The 20,834-nt window shown below is 40.5% G+C and overlaps 1 protein-coding gene across 8 annotated transcripts in view; it reads left to right on the top strand.

Moving 5' to 3' along the window:
* Positions 1–20,834, top strand: part of LOC126215247 (neurexin-4) — a 198,731-nt gene that overhangs the window by 102,360 nt on the left and 75,537 nt on the right. For all 8 annotated transcript variants that reach the window (XM_049941921.1, XM_049941918.1, XM_049941919.1 and 5 more), the window contains exons 12-14: positions 5,138–5,263; positions 11,215–11,418; positions 16,690–16,845. In XM_049941921.1, the coding sequence (XP_049797878.1) occupies positions 5,138–5,263; positions 11,215–11,418; positions 16,690–16,845 (486 nt within the window). The remainder of the gene's footprint in view (positions 1–5,137; positions 5,264–11,214; positions 11,419–16,689; positions 16,846–20,834) is intronic.

Genomic DNA, 20,834 nt, shown 5'->3' with positions numbered 1-20,834 from the left:
TAACTGCACAGTTGAGTGCCCCGCAAACCGATCATCATCATCATTCACAGTGCCTGTCCTTTTACCACTCAGTGCCCTGCTCGTCACTGTGAATGCCATCTCCATCTGTACTAACATCCCCATTGCCTGTGGCCGTGGCACCAGTGAACACTACCTTTCCTAATGCCCAAATTATGCCAAACATGTCATCCCCTTCCTGGTCACCATGACTGCCTATATCCTTTCCCACAATTTCTTCTCCTTTGAAGGTATCAGATACAAAGGAAACTGCAGTGCAACCACACGGCACTTTCTTGTATCGACCTTTTCGTGAACCGTCTAGCAGAAACCGTTCTAGCCACCAAACATCCTAAAATGCTCATGTGGTTCTGATTCGTTGATGACATTTTCATTACCTGGAACAACGGCGAAAACACTGTACTCGTAGTCTTCAATAATGTCAACACCTTCTTCCCCATTTGTTTCTTCACCTGGTTCTCCTCAGTCCAACGAACCACATTCCTTGATGTTTACCTTCACCTCACAATTGGCCCGTTTACATCAAACCTACCGAACACCGACAATACTTCAATTTCGACAGCTGCCACTTATTCCACACCAAAAAGTCTCCGAATATTCTAATGGTCTCACCGAGTCTTTACACGCGTAAATTATTCTCTACACCTCAGCGTGGCAATTCGTGTGCAACATTCGGTCTGTTATTTTATATAGATAACATACTAAATGAAAATAGCGAAAAAAATAAATTCCAGAAACAAATGTAGGCCTAGTCTCACCAGTCACCTACCATAGCTCATTCACACTAATTGGGTACAAAGAAGTGTCTTCCTCATGACACAGCATCACCCAGGATTGGAGCAGTCGAGTAGTGTTCTCTACCATGGTTTTGACTATCTCTCGTTATTTCGTTCTGAGAAATATTGTCCCCACCAGTCCCACAGTGGTATTCCGCTGCCCACTCGACATATGCAATGGCCTTGTCTGTGCCTACTGCACCCCTGCTCCTAACCCCCTTGTGCCATGGCTCGTACACCTGTAAGAGACGTAGATTCAAGAACTGTTCTGTACATCCTCCCGCTACCACCTAGTACAGTCCTATCACGGGCATTTTCTACCTCATCAGAGGCAGGGCCAGCTAGAAAAACAGCCATGTGGTTTAACGACTTAACTGCAACCACTAACAAGCTGTGTGTTCCCACAAATGGCTACCAACAAACTGTTTCAGAAAGACAATTGAAGCACCCACTTGCTGAGTGTGCTGCCAAACACTATGTACTTGACTTCAAGGACTGCTTCATAGTTTGTGTCATGTGGATTCTTCCCCATGATATCAGCTTTTCTGCAATTCCTCAACCTTATATAGCCCCTGTCCATCACCTGCCTCTATTCCCATCCCTGTTCCCACTCTGGCCTCATGCACATCTTCTTTCCATTTCTCCTCCCTCCCAGCACAGCCTTCCTATGCTGTGCCTTACAACCCACGATCCTATTGCTACGACGTCCCTGCACACTTCCACACACAGCACTAATATCTTCCCCCCTTCCCCCTGCTGTCCTCCCCCCTTCCTCACCCCACTCTTCTGTACCACCACTATCCACCCCAGCAGAGAAAAACCAATCACTGGTCTGTCCTTGGTATCTGTAGACAGTGATGGAAGATGCGATTCAGGAAGGACCCATATCTTGCACAGCAGTTCACTCTAATTAATTGCTGGAAAATGTAGTGGCAGACAGTAGCAGAAGATATTTATCATAATATGGGGTACTCAGTTTTTTTGTATTGTGTGTTAGGGACATTCCAGTAAGTTTCCCTATTTTATAAATAACAGTATACGCAATTTATCATTTCAAAATAATTTTATTGGTATTGTAAAATGTTTCTGTTACTTTTATATGTAGTCGCCGTGTTTTTCCGAGCATTTTTGGTAATGTTACACAATTTTTTTTTTTTAAACCGGCGTTGTGGCAAGTTGGGTCCAGTGCTTGTTACTAGCTTTTACTGTCTGATGGCTTATCTCCAATTTGACCTTCGAGTCGGGGGCAGCACGTAAAAATCACTCGGGGCGAGATCTGGCGAATACAGTGGACGAACACTTCCCAGTCGAATTCTCTAAGATCCACCTGGGCCGTTTGAACTGTATGAGGCTGAGCGTTATCGTGAAGAAAAAGAACTGTGTGGAACGGAAGTCCGGAATGTTTTCGTTTAATGGCAGTTTGCAGATTCCTCAAGACATTACAGATCCTCTCTGCATTCATTGCGGTGTTGCAAGGCAGGTAGTGGATGAGCAAAACCCCCAGACAGTCCCAAAAGATGGTTGCTGTAACTTTCCCTGAGGTATGTGTAACCTTTACCATTTCTGGTGTACTTCAGTCAAGTTTCTTCCACACCATGTCGCGACATTTGGTCTCAGGAGTCGAATGATGGACTCGGGCCCTTTGAAGAGCAGATCTCCCTCTGTGCAGTGCATTTTGTGAAACATTCTGACCGAATCCATTTGCCGCTGCTTGTGGATATCTCTTAGCAAACGTGACACCCGTCTCACACAGAGTTTGCTGTAGTGAAGACGGTATGTTGGGATCTCCCTGACGGATGAGTGTCTGATTGCGATATCAGGAGATAGTCGAATTAGGATGGTATCGGTGGTAATACGGCAGTCTTCTACTACAGTATTGTGAGTTGCAATAATGATATCGTCATGTGTCTCTGTAGTTGGCTTGACTGTGCATTCTCATTGTGCACATCTTTGTGCCCTTCCATAACTTGTACACACCAATTTCAAACCATTTCGATGCTCTTACTGCCTTCTCTGTTGATGGACGTTAATCACTGATGAATAGCGACAACAGATAATTGTTTTGCTGCGAAGAAAGGAATGATAGAGCTCGGTTCACAAGCGGATACACTTTTCAGTGGTAGCTCCGTGCTAGCTGGCAGTGTATTCGCACTAACTGCGGTATGTATCATAAGCCAATGTGAGCATTGTCGTGTTGACAGCTTAGTTTGCCCAGAAATAAAATGGGGAAATGACCCTCGTAAATAAAAGTAATGTCCATTCAATTTATAGCAGCCCAAGGTTGTTCGGAAGACCAATAAAACATTCGCCTTCCGAGCCCATTTGTGGGGAGAATGGCCAAACGTTGAGTAACAGTTGACTATAATATATAGCTAGCGCCCACTTATCTGGATATGAATTACCTGGCTTCCAAATTCTCCAGTTTACAGTTTAGAAATTTTTGAAAAGATCTGCAGCTGCAGGTATTCTATTATAATTAAAACATATTTTCGTTTGGAATACAAATTTCTGGTTGTGAAGACACAGATACGAAAAACATCTGCAAGAGGCTTGAAAGCAGTCCCTATGAACATGGATTTGAGCAGCTCAGTGATGTGGATTTAGTGAACAAAGTATGTTCGCTAGAGGAAGAGATCGAAGAGGAGGCAGTCAAAGAACCCATTATCACGTACACTGAGGTACTGAAAGGCATTGATCAGTCATTAGAGTATGAAGGACAAAATCATTTGATTATACTGATATTTTGACTTTCTGGAAAATGAGGACTCTCGTCCAGAGAAAACTGAGTCAGGAAGAGAGGAAAAAATTTACTGTCCAAAACTGAACTGAAGCCAAGTGATACAAAATACAGTGTGTTTTAATTGTAATGTTGAAAATAAGTTCAATTTGGAAAGAATAAGGTGCTACTCACCACATAGAGGATGCACTGAGTTGCAGACAGGCACAATGAGAAGAATGCTAGAAATGTTCAGCTTCAAGCTAAGTCTGTTATTAGAAGTAGAAAACGCAGACGGGCGTGCGTACCTACGTACGTGGTTCACTGTTGTCTCCTGGCACTAAGGCTTTGTAATAGGCTCTGAGTTCTGTAGGGTGGTGAAGGTGAGTTTCTGGTGGTGTGGTAAATGTAGTACTTGGCAACTATGGGTGTTGTGGGGGAGGTGTAATGGAGCTTCAACCAATGGAAGCTTAGACACATTATGAATATAATGAAATGAAGGTGACTTCATACCAAACACTGCTGTTCTCGAGAAGGAAAGATGTGTAGTGTGGAAGCCCCTGTTGCTGGTCACCAACGCTGATGGATTGGATATATCCTGCAGATGAAAAACAACAGACTTCCGAGGCAGAAAGATGAGCACCCGATCCTTCACCCTCTATTATACGCAATCTATGTGACTGTACGTTTCACGCTAGATTTGATCTGCTAATCTGTCAAAGGCATCTCCGTCACTGAATTGAGATGCAATAATGGAAATGCAGGAGAAAAATGAAAACGCAGATAAAAGTATCAGTCGCTGTCAGTGGTGAAGGAGACACTTCTAGTGGTGGGTCAGTTGTGGTAGTCCAAGGTGGGAATATTAGATGAATAAATTGGAGATTTTTATGAGTTTCTGGTGGGCCAGGGTTTCAGTATGGGAGACAGGATGCAGGAATTTGGGGTTGCAGAGCATGAGAATTTTGCAAATGAATAGGAAGTAGTGCAAGGAGGTTTCGACCTTATTTATATGGTTTTTCAGAACTAGGTTCGTGAAAGCTGTTGACTGATGAAATTTGAGCGGCTAGAGGTCGCTGCGGAAGGAGGGCTGCCACTAGAGCATCTGGACATGACAGTGGCCGTGTGTGTGTGTGTTTTTTGTTCTTCTGCCGAAGGACGTAGTCCAAAAGCTGAACATCACTAGCACATTTCCCCTGTGCCCCTCTGTGATTGAACACCACCTCTATATTTTGAGTAGCAGTCTATTTTTCTCATATTGTTCTCTGCAAATAAGTTGTCAGTTTACAGTGAGTAATGTGTTAGTAATGCAGTATGCTTTTAAATATGACATGTAGCATGTACTGAAAATAGAAGTTACCAGTAAAAATCTGAATTTCTAATTATCCTTGTTTTTTGCTTATCTGTGCAGTCTGCATTAACCCAAATAATCAGGACCTGAAAAAGCAGAAAAGTTTCAGGAGGAGGAAGAATAAGAATCAGAGACTTGCTTTATTTTAATGTGTCCTGAGAGTTTTAATTGTAGAGACTAGATGTCATGGTGTTTGGTTCTTGATCTTTTATTATTATTATTATTATTATTATTATTATTATAGAAACTGCACTCCAACCTTGTAAATCTTCCTTCCAGCTCTAAATCCACTGTCCTGCACGGCATACAAGAACACAAATGCAGTCAGCCAGCAGGCGGGAGTCAAAATAGATGTGGATGGCAGTGGTCCGCTAAAGCCGTTCCCAGTAACGTGTCATTTCCATGGTGAGTACATAGAACGGTAGATTGATTATGTCCTTTTTTCAGTTTGGAGCAAATATTCGTTGACCCACATTACATGTGAACATCTGCAGTGTTGGTTAACCACTTCTGCATTGTGGACGGATTTACATGCATGAAACTACACTAACAAGCCAAAACATTATGACCACTGCCCAACGTGATATTGATTGCCATCTGGTGGCATTGTGAGTACGTTAAATGGTAACAAAAGTATGTAAGCGGAGCAGACAGACGAGGGACCACTCTAATGGAGATAAGGGCTGCAAAGGGGGAAATCCGTTGAGATAAGCGACTCTGACAAAGGACAGGTTATCATTACACAGAGCCTGTGTACTAGTATCTTGAAAATAGCATCTCTGTCAAAAGAGCACAGTTCTGGTGCCCACACAGGTGTTTCGGAGCACACCGTTCGTCGTACATTGTCAAACACGGAGCTCCGCGGCAGACCACCTGTCACATGTTGACCTGACGACATCGTCAATTAAGATTGCAGTCGGTACAGGGCCATAGAGATTCAACTGTCCGTCAATGGAAACGTGTCAGCTCTTTGGGTGAATCACATTTTTGCTGCACTAGATTGGTAGTTATCTCCACAGACGCCATCATCGAGGTGAACAGTGGCTCGAAACGTGCAGTGCGACATGGATGCAGGCTGGTAGGCGCAGTATTACGCTAAGGGTGACATTCTGCTGTGCTTGCTGGTGACCTTTGGTAGTAATTAAAGACACGCTGACAGCTGTGAACCACCTGCACCCCTTCGTGCTTCATGTCTTCCAGATGCTGATGTCATATTTCAGCAGTATACTCGTGTCCAAGCCAGAACTGTGCTAGTGGGGTTTGACAGGGTGTATACGACCCGGGACAACCGAGAGATCCGGGAAAAACCCAGGAATTTTTTCATCCAGGAGAAAACCGGGAAAAAGAGATCTCTGCCCAAACTCTTTGTCTTTAAATATGTCTGCTTGTGTCTGTATATGTGTGGATGGATAGGTGTGTGTGTGTGTGCGCGCGAGTGTATACCCATCCTTTTTTCCCCCTAAGGTAAGTCTTTCCGCTCCCGGGATTGGAATGACTCCTTACCCTCTCCCTTAAAACCCACATCCTTTCGTCTTTCCCTCTCCTTCCCTCTTTCCTAATGAGGCAACAGTTTGTTGCGAAAGCTTGAATTTTGTGTGTATGTTTGTGTTTGTTTGTGTGTCTGTCGACCTGCCAGCACTTTTATTTGGTAAGTCACATCATCATTCCACGTAGGAAAAATATATCTAAAAACAAAGATGATGTGACTTACCAAATGAAAGTCTTGGCAGGTCGACAGACACACAAACATACACACAAAATTCAAGCTTTCGCAACAAACTGTTGCCTCATTAGGAAAGAGGGAAGGAGAGGGAAAGACGAAAGGATGTGGGTTTTAAGGGAGAGGGTAAGGAGTCATTCCAATCCCGGGAGCGGAAAGACTTACCTTAGGGGGAAAAAAGGACGGGTATACACTCGCGCGCGCGCGCACACACACACATATCCATCCACACATATACAGACACAAGCAGACATATTTAAAGACCAATATGTCTGCTTGTGTCTGTATATGTGTGGATGGATATGTGTGTGTGTGCGAGTGTATACCTGTCCTTTTTTCCCCCTAAGGTAAGTCTTTCCGCTCCCGGGATTGGAATGACTCCTTACCCTCTCCCTTAAAACCCAAATCCTTTCGTCTTTCCCTCTCCTTCCCTCTTTCCTGATGAGGCAACAGTTTGTTGCGAAAGCTTGAACTTTGTGTGTGGGTTTGTTTGTGTTTCTATCGACCTGCCAGTGCTTTCGTTTGGTAAGTCACATCATCTTTGTTTTTAGATATATTTTTCCCACGTGGAATGTTTCCCTCTATATATATATATATATATCAGGAGAGGCACAACAGGGCATTTCAATTTCCACTCTCCTGAATATAGTTTGGACGTGCGGTAGAAAAATGCTTTATGAAGAGGCGTGGCACTGCACTTTGGCATACTTGAGACCAAATAATATGTCTTACATTTCCTCGAATACATATGTTTTATGTTTCAGACTTTACAGAAAGATGTGCCCTACAAGATGAACATATTTTGAAAATTCGATTTTTTTTTTAGTATTGACCCGGTTCGCAAATGTCGTAGATCTGGGGCTGATGTGCAGAGCAGTTTGAGTTATAGTGGGTAGTCTCCACGTGACCCGTGTTTACATTTAGTGATTTTGCTGTTTCCCCTTCGTTTACTGTCACATGAAATAAATACAAAACGGATATCTGTGGCTGGGGGCTATCGAGCGAATTAAGACACATTCACGTAATTACGGAAGGCGAAAATATGTCATTAGTTTCAGATTTTATTTTATTTCTATGTTTCTGACAGTCAAGCATTAATCGCCTTGCAGAACAATGAAGTTATTTTTGTCTGTTTGCTAAAGAAATTTGACTTTTGTTAACCTTTTCCGCAGAGGCAGTCACTGTATTTGAAACAAAATGTTTAATTCCACAGTACTGGCTAGTTTCAATTGTTCGCTGTATTTCAAGTACACGTTTTCATTTTATAGCACGTATGGCATTATGCCATAATAAAAGAAACAAACATGATATAATACAGTACTGGTGCTCCAAGAAAATTTACATCCCAAAAACCACACTGAAAAGCTTAATATCAGGTTGAGGTCTACTTCATTGGGAATCTGAACATATGAATGTGCACATTTTGATATGGTTCACGAAATTCCGATGCTCTTGCAGTATCTGCTGATGTCTTGTTTCTTTTATGACATAATGTATGATTTTTCAATGTTTTACACGTACGTACATACGGGCTTCCTACGTCATGATAGCTACCCAAGCGTGGGGTCGCCTGTTATCTGTGCTCTCTAACAACTGCTGAAACGTACCTATTTCTAACTGGTAGCGGAAAAATATTGCGAATAGTGGTTTGAAAAGCGTTACTTTCAAAGAAAATATCGTTTTACGTAAGTTGAACTGCGTGCAAGAATGTACCATGAATTTATTGAATCACGGAGCATTAAACTCTCATTTAAAAATAAAGTCTTTGATGAAGAGCCATTTAGAAGAATTTCAAACCCTGAAGATCAGACATTTATGTCATTATTAAAAATTTTACTGGCACATTTGTGTGATGTATCTTAATAACGCGCAAAAAAGATCAACAGTATACACGAAAGCGTAGCTTCTCTTGCAGCTTGAGACCAACATTATATGTGAAAGCTTTGCTTTTCTTGTAGCAGCAATATGAATATTAATTTAAACTATTAACTTTCCCTGTTTGTGTGTTCGTGCCACTCAATAGTGATGTTGCTGTTGGCTGACTGCATCACGTGTCCTACGCTGTGAAGATCCACTGTCATCGGCTGGCGTGATCACGTGACATGATCTACGAACGGCTTACAAAAGCGCATTGAAATCTCGATTTCAATGATTCGGAAAGTAACATGCGGTGTTTGGTGGAATTCCAATGTATACTCTCGTAATACGAAAATACGCAGCGTACATGTTGCTGTACATCAAAGATATTTCCAAAACGTGTCTTTTTCCCTGATTTTCGTTTTCTAAAGTGCGTGGAAATTGTACGCCTGTGTATAAAACCGTAACCATTCAAAGGATTGATAAGGGAAAATATACTGTCACCTGGGAGAAAGTGGATTTTTAACTGGGAAATCCGGGAAAAATCAGGGATATTTTTTTTTTTTTTTTTTTTTTTTTCCTTGTCCACGTATACACCCTGTTTGAGGAGCATTATAGTGGATACGCATTTATGTTTAGGTGACCAAATTCACCTTACACAAGTCCTATGGAATCCATCTGAGTCGCTATCGGGCGCTGGCGCCGCATACGCATATCAGCAGTTCATTATTTACGCGAATTACATGACCTGTGCATAGATGTCTAATGGCACATATCTCCACAAACCAACCAGCCAATTGTTGGATCCCAGATACTAATCAATGATATATTTCATTCGAAAGAAAGACAAACAAGCTATTTAGCAAGTAGTCATAATGCTTTGGCTCATCAGTGTATGTTTCTCCTGAGGCCATCATTTAGAGGACTCCGTTTTGAATTGGTTTATGGACTTAGGATCTTTCCTCTTTTATCACTTGATGTCTTCCTGATTACTAATGTAATTTATTACTGTTTAGAATTCTACTTGGAGACCGCAGATTTTGTTCTAATGTAAGGCCTACTGGTTGAATTCCATGCATCTGGCAGTTATTGTGCAGCAGATATTGTTGTAATTACAATCTCTGCTATTGATATTTGCATCACACAGTGCATACAGAAGATCTTCAATCACTGCCGTCTTCCCAAGTCCAACTTACAGTGCTTTTCTTTGGTCTCTGGCAGACAATCATTGAAATCCTATGGCTCTGTTGGGATCATGTATCGTAGGCATTCCTAGTGTTTCAAAGATATTGGATCTTTTCTTTGTTGCATTCTGTTAAGTAACTCTTATTGCCTTCTCTAAATAGACATAGGAGCTCATTTGCTAACGAAGGTGTTACAAAAGGTGACAAAAAATTGCTTTCTTACTAGACTGTAGTACTCAACCTCATAGTATTGCAACAAATTAGACGATCATTTCAAAGTATGTTCATAATGTTGTAACTACACAGCACACGTCGCTCGATAAAAGCCGAGGTATTCTTATGAAATTATGCCTGGGCACTGTATATTACTACTATATGTATGTAGGTCTGTTTCATATGCTGTGTATGGAACTACCTTAATGTTTGCCACATTCTTGTACCACAGAATGTGTGTGTGTGTGTGTGTGTGTGTGTGTGTGTGTGTGTAAGTAATACTATTTTGTAGCATGATATTGTAGGTGCGCTAAATTTGTTGTGAAACTGTGTGCCCAGCTGAGAGTCGCATCAGATGTGCATATCAACTTTGTTGCAGATGTGATTACGAGTGGAGATCAAATGTGAACCAGAATTATTTTTGCTAACTTTATTGAATCAACAAAAAAAAAAAAAAAAAAAAAAAAAAAAAAAAAAAAAAAAAAACACACACACACACACATGCCTCATACTTCTATGTAATTCCCTGATTTTGCTACCATTTTGTCCAGTGAATTGGCAACTTTTTGATGCCATTCTCGAAAAAAGTGGGATGTACATACAGCGAACTCTTCTACTGTTGCATTGTTATCAAACCAGTGTCTTCTGAGTTCTTAATTTGGTAGTCCAAACATGATGCAGTCAAGGGATTATGAATCTGGACTGTAGGGTGGATATTCCATAGTTGCCCAATGACTTTATCCTGTTTTTCCATCGTTAAAGCAGCAGGTGCTGAAGACTCATCAGTGATGATGGCACGAGCATTTTCACAGCTTATTCCTGTCGCCCAAGCAATTTCGGAAAATTTCATGTGCAGTTCTTTTGCAATAATGTCCCGTACGGCACGAATGTTGTCTGGTGTGAAGCTTGTCCGCAGCCATCTTTGATAGGATACACTTTCTGTGGCTACCCATTCTGCCACAAACATTTTATGCCACTGATACACTTGAATCTTCAAAAAGGGTTCTTCACCAAACTGTGCAAGAAGCCTCCTCCAAAATTTCCACAGCGTCGGTGACTTCTTTTGCGAGAAACTTCATAATTATGCGCTGTGCAATGAACTCGTGTACCACTAGCTCACACACCGTGGCCTGACTTGAGTGGTCGTATCACACTAACTGCAGCATGAAATTGCTAACTTCGACATCAAATTGCTCTTCCAAACATCCACACCAACATCCTGTCAAGGTTGCACCCATATCCGTCTACCACCACAGCCTCCAGGTTTAACTTCCAGTTCTTATTTGATATCCTTTTACAGAATTGACAGTCACTGTAATTTTATTTCGGAGCAGGTGAATTCAGAATTTCTCTGTAGTAATGGTTTCATTTCAATTCCACAGCTGATGGGCGTGTTGTGACAGAGGTGAGTCACAGCAACATGCAGATCACACCTGTAGATGGCTTCCAGGCACCAGGCAGTTTTGTCCAGTCCATACACTATGATGCCGACATGGATCAGCTGATCGCACTCGTCAACCGATCCCAGTCCTGTCAGCAGTCCCTGATGTACCAGTGTCGCAATTCTAGGCTCTTCAATGCAAATGGTAAGTGTGTAGTCATTGTGAAATGTGCTCAGTGTGCTCTCTATCTTTTAAGTTCTCCCCTTAGGGGTGACTTAGTCATATAAAAATTGCTATTTGCTACAGAATTTAAGGTGGTAGTAAAATACTCAGGAGGGTTACTGGTAAGTCTGTGGTACTGGCTTGTAACTTCTAAACACATCTTTTTAACACCAACGCATATATTTTACACCTTATGTGCCAAACAAAATCAAAATGGACTCCTGTAGCTTAACCCTTTCACTGTTGTGGACTAGTTAACTCGTCATAATACGCTGGCCCCCAGGTGCTGAGGACACATGTTTAAAAAAGCCCTCTGGGCTTTATTTAAGTGCTGTCGATGTGGTTTTATGTGTCCTGTTCCACCAGTTCTTTCACTGCTGCAGACGAGTTACTTCCATATCTTGGTAAATAAAAAAGTTTTGTGTAGTTATCATACAACATACGTGCAAAAAAAAAAAAAAAAAAAAACTTGTATTGATTGATATCTTGAACTTCTTATGAAATATGAATAAGATTTTTATTTCTTTCTTTCTTTTGCTTGTGCCTGTTTTCCCACGGATACGCCGGGTCAGCATGGTTAATCGGATGTGGAAATGTTAGTGTAAGGGGGTGGCCGGATGCCCTTCCTGCCGCCACCCCGTACCCCCCAGGACGGAATTGATGTAGCCCAACTGTCTGCGACTAGTGCAACGCATGGAATAGTGCGAAAGTGTTCAGATGTCTGCGAGCCATGTAACTGAGGTGGGACGTGGGGACCAGCCTGGTATTCACCTAGGGAGATGTGGAAAACCACCTAAAAACCACATCCAGGCTGGCCGGCACACTGGCCATTGTCGTTAATCCGTCGGGTGGATTTGATCTGGCGCCAGCACGCCTACCCGAGTCCAGGAAGCAGCATGTTAGCGCTCTCAGCTAGCCTGGCGGGTAAATATGAATAAGATTGTTATGACCGCAAAATTCCTAATATGCATCTATCTATCTATCTATCTATATTTCATACAAAAAAAATGGATAAGCAAAGTCTGTGCAACGGGTTTTTGTCTTTGCAAACTCTTTAAAATTTTGTGCAATGGTTTACTTATATTTGATGCAACAAAGGAACTGTGATGAATGACAAAAAGACATTCAGTCCTGGATTGAGAAAAGGTATCAGACTGTAAGATACGCAAAAATAAAAAAAAATTCAATTATTAGTTTCTTAAAAATTGAATGATACGTAGTAAAAGCAACCAGAAAGTTCACATGGACATAACTGGCACTCCACATGTGACCATCTACTGCATATAAAAACCAGTAACTTGACAATGAAATGAAATAGCATTCTGCTCTTAATTTTAAATAAAATTTTGACACTATATCTACACTTTATACACAGCAGTGTACAGGATGCAATGTGGGAAGATTCTTATTTGAAACATGCACCACACAGCAACTGTTATTCATTGCTGTGTGTGCTTGAGTGTATTCGGAAGGGCAGGACCTAATGTTTTTAAGATGGTTACGGTAGTAGCAATTGTGCAGTGGGCAAAAGGCGAGGACGTGCCTCTTTGCATGCTGTCATTTGCTCTCGCTTTCCAAATTGCTATTCGGTCATAACGACCTAGTGTGCATTCAGGGAACAGTTTAATATTGTACCTGCAGATTGTGTTCCTGATCAAATTTTATTTTTATGTGGATGGAGATGTTCATGGGTACTGGTAATGTGCAGAAAAAGAAACCAGTATCTTTAAGAACCACCACGACACTAGAAAACATTGAGAACATAAGACTCGGCATTTTGAATTCCCCCAAGTGGGTTGCCTGCAAACATCCAGTGCTCTTGCAAATTCTGGTCACCCAGTAATATGAATTCTTCACGAAGACATCAGATTTCATTAATAAAAACTGACATTGGTGCACACACTTAATCCATGCGATTTTGTTTCATGCAGAAATGTGTGTGAAGCCTTGATCGAGAACCTGCTTCATGACGCCCTCGTGTTCTTAAGCGACAAGGCACATTTTCATTTGTATGGTTTTGTGAATAAACAAAACATCTGATACTGGAGTGGCACAAATTATCCTCCGTAGAGAATGTGGGATTGTTTGGTGTGCTTTATCCAAAATTGGCATTATTGCCCCCCCCCCCTCTCTCTCTCTCTCTCTCTCTCTCTCTCTCTCTCTTTCTCTCTCTCTCTCTCTCATTTAAAAAGAGAGAGAGAGTGCTAGAGCAGTTACGGTCACTTCTGCATGTTAAATCCAGATGATTGAGGAAATTTTGCTTCCTGAACTTGAAGAAATTGATATGGGGAATGTCTTTTTCCAAAAAAATGTCACCACAGTTCACACGGCACGAACATCAGTGACGTCCTTGCGCTAACACTTTCCTGGCCATCTCATCTCTTTCAGAGGGTGATCTTCAGTGGCCAGTATGGTGTCACATTTGGCCCCTTGCAATGTATTCTTATGGGGCTATTTTAAATTCTTGGTGTATACCAGTTGTCCATGTACCTTAAGTGAGCTGTGGAACAATATTCGTGCTGCCATTGCCAATGTAGACAGACATATGCTGGACAAGGTGAACTGAAACTTCAGAGTTTGACCCACCAAATGCATTGAACAGAATGGAGGCTGCCTTCAAGATATCATTTTCAAAAACTAATGAAATAAAACTTTAAATGTGTCTCTAAGTAAGGAAAAGAGAATTAAATTGATTTTTTAGTACTTTCTCTTTTATGATTTTTTTTTAAAATAAGGAAGTTCCCACACAGCACCCTGTATGAGCTAAAATCATACATACATAAAGTTTACACTGTGCATTTTTACTGCTACAAACCATTCAAAACTTCACACAGTGCTTTATTTAATTTGATGCAGCACAGTAACGAATATGAGTAATGAAAAGAAATGCAGTCCTTTATCAAGTGGATATCAGTCTAGGATGTGCAGACATCATATTGTTTCACCAAATAGATATCTTTAAATTGGATGATGAATAGTTCATTGATACATGAATGCCATCTCTCAGCACAGTTAGCAGCATTAGGCAAGCAGTAGTGTGACAAAAAAGCCGCACTCAGCACAGAATGCAGAGAGCACGTCTGTAGCAGCCAAAGGGTTAATGCAATCTAGGTTGTATGAATCGACTGTGAATTCTAGTGACATTGCCACATGTCAGGTTGGTTCTAGATACATTTCTGGCAGGTTTTATCAAAATGCAGGTATTACATAAATCCTATATGAACTCGAATGGGAACATCTAGAGGGAAGATGATGTTCCTTTTGGGACGCACTGTTGAGAAACTTCAGAGAACCGACATTTTTGACATAGTGCCGAATACTGCTACTGCCATCGCCACCGAAGTACTTTTGCATAAGGATGTTGAAGAAAAGATAAAGTGTGGCTTGTACGGATGCATATAGGATGCCAGGAAAGGGAGTGACTAGCAATTGTACGAGGTGACTTCCGCCATGCGTCATACGGTGGCTTGTGGAGTACGTACGTATTTAGATGGTGTCGCAATGAAATCACTAACCATTTACAGCTATGTTGATGTAAGAGGCCAGTGTACTGTGTATCTGTGGTTGGCCTGTTGGGTTGTGGATCTGACATGCAACAAGTGGCCTGTAGCTCATTGCATTTTACCCACAAATTTCGAGGACCTGATTTGTGGTTTCTGTTTCAAATCGTATTCTACGCAAGGATTAGGAACGTGGGAATTAAGAGAAGTTTTCTATTTTTAACTGTGTCCTCTTCCTCCTCACACCATAAATCTATGCAGTCTGGAGCAAGTGGTCCTAACAATAGACTTTCGCACAGGGAGGGATATTTGAACATAGATTGTGGTTTTTTTGCTCGTGCTGTATTTCCTACCTGATCAACATCTATTCAATTTAAAACACTAACAGCATTTACAACTCTCCTGCCTAACTACTTCTTACAGCCAGTAAGGGATTTCATGTTGTACTTATGTGGCAATACCAAGATGATTGCTGCTGGCTTCTCTTAGTTCTTCAGCAATGTTGATTTTGAACTGATCACTGGATACACATTAATTTTAAGGTTCGTTATTATATATTTTGCATGTATTGTGCTTGTACCAGTAATTATTTCTATGGCTACTTCTTGGTAGCATTTTATTCCCTACAGGTGATTTTATTCCCTGCAGATGATTACATAAAACATTCGAATCGTGTAGTTATGATGTCACTCTTGAGAATCCCACCAGTAGAAGCTCTCTTGTTTTTTATTATTTTTTGGATTCTATATTCTTTATTAAATTGAAATGTTACTGACAAATATTATATCATAATTTATTAATTAATATAAGATTTTTATTTTTAATTGCTAATAACATGAATGTGAGTATTCAAAATAAATTAATATTTGATACAAAATATTAGAAAAGTCTAATCGTTAAATGAAAAAATATATATATCAATAATAGTGTTCATTCTCTGGAAAGAAATCAGTATTTACTTTTCTAGCTATAAAAACTCGATTACTTTACAAATGAGTTAATGCATTAAATAATGTAAGGAAAGGGTAGATTGCTAGTCACTCTAAAGATGACATGTTGAGTAGCAGACAGGCACAATGAAAACACGCTTTTGGCAAAAGAGTTTTTCAGAAAATGAAAGACAGACACACACACACACACACACACACACACACACACACACACACTCTGCACCGGTCATGTGTGCGAGAGATGTGATTACTTGTGTGAATTAATGTATTTGTGTGTAGTTTGCTGAAGAATGCTTTGACCTAAAGATATGTGTGTGTGTGTGTGTGTGTGTGTGTGTGTGTGTGTGTCCTTTACGGTGAGCAGCAATCTATGTTTTCATTATATTACTAAACTAAAAAATTGTTATTGTTATTAAAAACTGATTCAGCAATTGTTAATTTACATTTCAATTTCGTAATAAATATGGAATTGAAATTAAAATGAAAGTATAAATAAAAAATTTTGAGCCAGTATAAGGTTTGAACACTACACATTCAGCTTTTAATACTATCAAAGTGTTTTGTACTTAGCAGCACTTGAAAACTTCAGAGTTGATTATTTTGAGTGTTTTTAGGAATTGCATGTTCCTGTGTTAGCGAATTGATGCCCTGGCACTTGCCTCCAAATCTTGGTGGTATGAAAATTTGAAGAGGGCCAATACTTAAGATTGTTGTGTATGGTATTCCTCAGTCCTCAATGTTTTGCGCAGTCATCATGTATTTCCTGTTGTTTTATTTGTAAATTTTGTTCCCGTGTTTTTCAGCACAAACGGACAGGTTTGAACCCTACTCTTGGTGGGTGTCCCGGAGCAATCAGAAGATGGACTATTGGGCAGGAGCTGTTCCGGGTTCACGCAAGTGCGCCTGTGGGATCATGGGGACGTGTGCTGACCCGACCAAGTGGTGCAACTGCGACGCAGGTAGGGGGTTCACTAGACGACCAGCTGCAGCATTTCTGGACCTGCCGGTAAAGGTTATGACACACACAAACTGTCAAGAACACATCAACTTTGAGTATGTAACATCCCCCTATGGTCTCCACAGTTTTTATGTTGCCAGATTTGGTCACTTTGCTATCCGTAATGCTCTTGCAGGAACAATACGAAACTTACTGTTACATTGGAGAACAAGTCAGAGTTACAGTCGGGCAATAATAGTTCAGCGAGAAGCTTGGAACATTATTATATACTTAAGTTGATTCACTTTAGTAAATACTTTTGACCAGTTGATTCACTTTAGCAAATACTCTTGACAAAACTGGAGTGTAAATTAAATACACCATCTGCCCTGCACATTATCGAAATTACAGTAGCCGTGCCATCTCAAATAATCTGTGCAGTAAGTGAACCAGCATATATGCTTCCCACCATTGCAGACTCGGAAGTGTGAGTGTCTGGTGACAAGCAATAATGTCAACAGCTGCTACTCTGCTACTTGTGGTGATTGTTATGTCCATAGACTACATTTAATATGTCTGGTGTTGCAGACTATATATGTGTTGGGGGGAGGGGGGGGGGGAGATTCGTTTTTGCAATGTATAGATGGAGTTGGCCTTGACAAATACTGTCTCTAATGTTTTATCTGATGCCTAGCTTGCTTTGTTTCTCATCAAAAAATTTTTTGTGCCCTCTTGATAAAGCAATCACAAATAACTCTAGTGCGACATTTGAAGTAATGACACATCCTGTAGCACTTATCACATTGGGACAAACATGTTGACCTTGCCTTGCTTGCTCCTTTACTTCATGCCTCCTCTGCTGTGGTGGCTCTCTGCTACATATACCAACAACACTTCTTAGTCACTACTGGACTACTAACTATTCTTCATGTTTTTTAGTTCCTGTTGACAATGTTGAATATAACACAAATTTAAAAAATATAGGGTGGACACTATCTGACGGCTTCCTAGAATTTGTGTGAAACTATCGAAAAGAAATAAATTTCTACCTGCACATATCACAGGTTGTCATGTTCTTTTTTTAACTTTTCCTTTTGTCTCTTAGTAAGCAGATGGTCTAGTGGCAAGGCATTGGACTTGCGTTTGAGTGGACAGTGGTTCAAAATCCTTATCAAGACTCCAGATTTAATGTTTCTGTAGTTTTGCCAAATTGTTTATAACAGATGCTAATGCCCTTGCCCATCAATACAAACTTGTTCTCTGTCTACAATCATTTGTCATCAGTGGATGTTGATCAATAATCTTCTGTCTCTACTTATGTCCTGAACATTTGTTGTCCACCACATACAAAACCTTGTAAATGTTTTGACTTAACTGGCTCAAGATGGAATATCAAAATGCAAGTTTTTGACAGATTCTCTTCCTTAACCTTTGCCTAAGAACTGTCATTTGATTTACTCTCTTTTTGTAGTTCGTTGTCTTTCCACCAACCTGATTAAATTTTTTCGTCGTTACGTCACAACTATGTCAAGAGCCCTGATTGTCAAGAGTAAAGAAATGCTATGTGTCATTCTGCCACAGATATACACACAAGTTTTGTGAAGTTTTTCCACACCCAATGCAATAGAGTTATATGGAGAAAATGATCATCAGCACAACTGTGGCTGATCTCTTCTGCAGTTGTGCTTTACAAGACTGTCTCACTTTGAGTAATAATGCTCATTTCCCTCACCCCCTAATGAGCCATGTTATTTCATGCTGTTTTAAAGCTGGATAACTGTGTGGGCCAGTTAAACATGTTGTGGGCGAAGAATCTGGAATAATGCTCTGGAATTTTACCATTTGCTTTGATTTGAGTCAGGATTCAAACATTGGCTAACTATGGTGTGAAAATGTCTTGCTATATACCATCGTGAAAACAATTCAACAAACACCCTGACAAGTAAAATTCACTGCTTAGCAGCAACATTGTTTCTGTCGCTAGGCTACCCAATACATTATGCTTGATACAGTGCTTCCAAAGCATGGTAACAAGTGCAGTTTTTTCACATATGAAACAAAATTATGTTTCTCGTTCAGACAGGTACGCAGAATAAAAAGAACACAAAGTATATTTCACACAGTGTCCTGTTGCCGTATGAACCCGGAACATGTCATAAAATAAGGACCCGTACTCTTCTTTATTTTTTATCATGTGTGAAATACTGTGATAAGCCAAAGCATTATAACCGTGACATTGAATCTCCATTGACGTTGCAGGCATGTGTCACAATAAGGAAAGTATATAAAAAAAAGCTAAGAGGAATGAGAATCTGTGGCAGATGACAAGACTGCATTGTTGGTGGCACAAATGTTTCGGAGCAGGCTGTTCAGTGCACATTTTTTAAGACAAGGCTCTGTAGAGGTGACTTATCTGTGTTCCCATGTAAACCCAACAGCATCATTAATTACAAGTGCAGTGCATGCGGGATATCGTGATTAGACCATGTGTAAATGGAAATGTGTCTCCTGTTTGGATAAATCACATTCCTTGTCACACTAGGTCGACAGTCGTGTCCTGATATGCCATCATCCAGGGGAACAGCTGCTTGAAATTTGCACCGGGCCATGGATGCAGGCTCATGGGGGTAATAGGTATACATGTGACAGCATGCATACCTAATATGTTCCAAAATGCCATGCGTAAAAACAGGATTTTCTAATGCTGATACCTCGGGTTCTACTGGTGATAAAAAGGTAGGGCCAAGTGTTTTGGATAATTCTTGGGCTAGGGACCATTTGCATGCCCAACAGTAGTATTGTCTTAGTGTCACTATCCTGCAGTACACATCAATGTACGACTATTACGCTCTTCCTCCTGATTAGCCAAATAGAGCAAATCAGTTGATTCTTTTTGCATTTGATGTTGTCTACAGTGAGCTCGATGGAATTTATGGAGGTACCACAGACGGTTCCTCGGGAAACCCCAAAAAAAGGTTTTTTTATTATATTTTTGTCATCACCAGAGGAACAAAACACAGCCGAGGATTCCAAGACACCTGTGCACAGGAAGTGGCTGAAATTTTTACGCTATATTCCTAAGATCCTGATCTCGAACAACCTCGAAAATTTTCACGATATCTTTATCCGTTTCAAGGTACAGAGGTTCAAAGTTGCCCTACTTCTACACATAAAATACGATAAGAGACAAAATCTAAGCAATAACTGCAACAAATTGCTAAAATTTTTATGGCATATTCTCTAGGCATTTATCTAGAGGGGCTATGTCCCTGCTTTCAAAAATATTTATCTGCTATCAAGAAACAATCCAAGAAGTTGTTTTTTGGGTACCAAAACCCAGCTGTAGATTATGAGATGAATAAGTCCAGCAAATGGCTGCAGTTTTTACAATGTATTCCTAAGATCTTGATCTCTGGTATGAGGTGAAAATATAGTTTATAAAGTGACATAATAAGGAGAAATATGCTGTCAAGTATCTGTTATCGTACGGGAACCCCACGTTTTAGTACTGAGTCCGCACGCAAAATTTTTTTTGCACGTAACGTCCGCTCTGAGGTGTAAAATTTGTGTTATGTTATTTTAATTTCACATAAATAAACTATCAAAATTTCAGTGACCAATACATTTCTTTTTGTATGACTTACATGCCCTGCTGTAGCAGTGAAAATAAAGGAACCTGTGGAAAAATACTGTTATTGGAGCAAAATGGGGTACCAGCCTGGCTCATTCTACCTTCAAAAATTTTCACAAAAACTCTTATCGTGTGAACATATTTGCACATTTTTATGCTAAGAGAGAAGACAGTGTCAGTGGCAAATACACAGTAAAGTAATAAATACTAGAATATAGTAGACAGTGATCATATTATAGAAAGAGCGAAGGAGACGGTGGCAGTGTGTGAAAAAGAGAGGGACGTAGTGGCAGTGGAACATAGTTGACAGTGACAGAACAGTAATAGGAAAAGAGTGAAGGAGACTGTGCTAGAGGGGAAGGAGAAAGTAGAAGTGGGTG

This window comes from Schistocerca nitens, chromosome 12 (assembly GCF_023898315.1).
Source record: "Schistocerca nitens isolate TAMUIC-IGC-003100 chromosome 12, iqSchNite1.1, whole genome shotgun sequence".
NCBI lineage: Eukaryota > Metazoa > Arthropoda > Insecta > Orthoptera > Acrididae > Schistocerca > Schistocerca nitens.
Note: the sequence above shows the minus strand (reverse complement) of the source record. Positions and strands in the feature narration are given on the sequence as shown.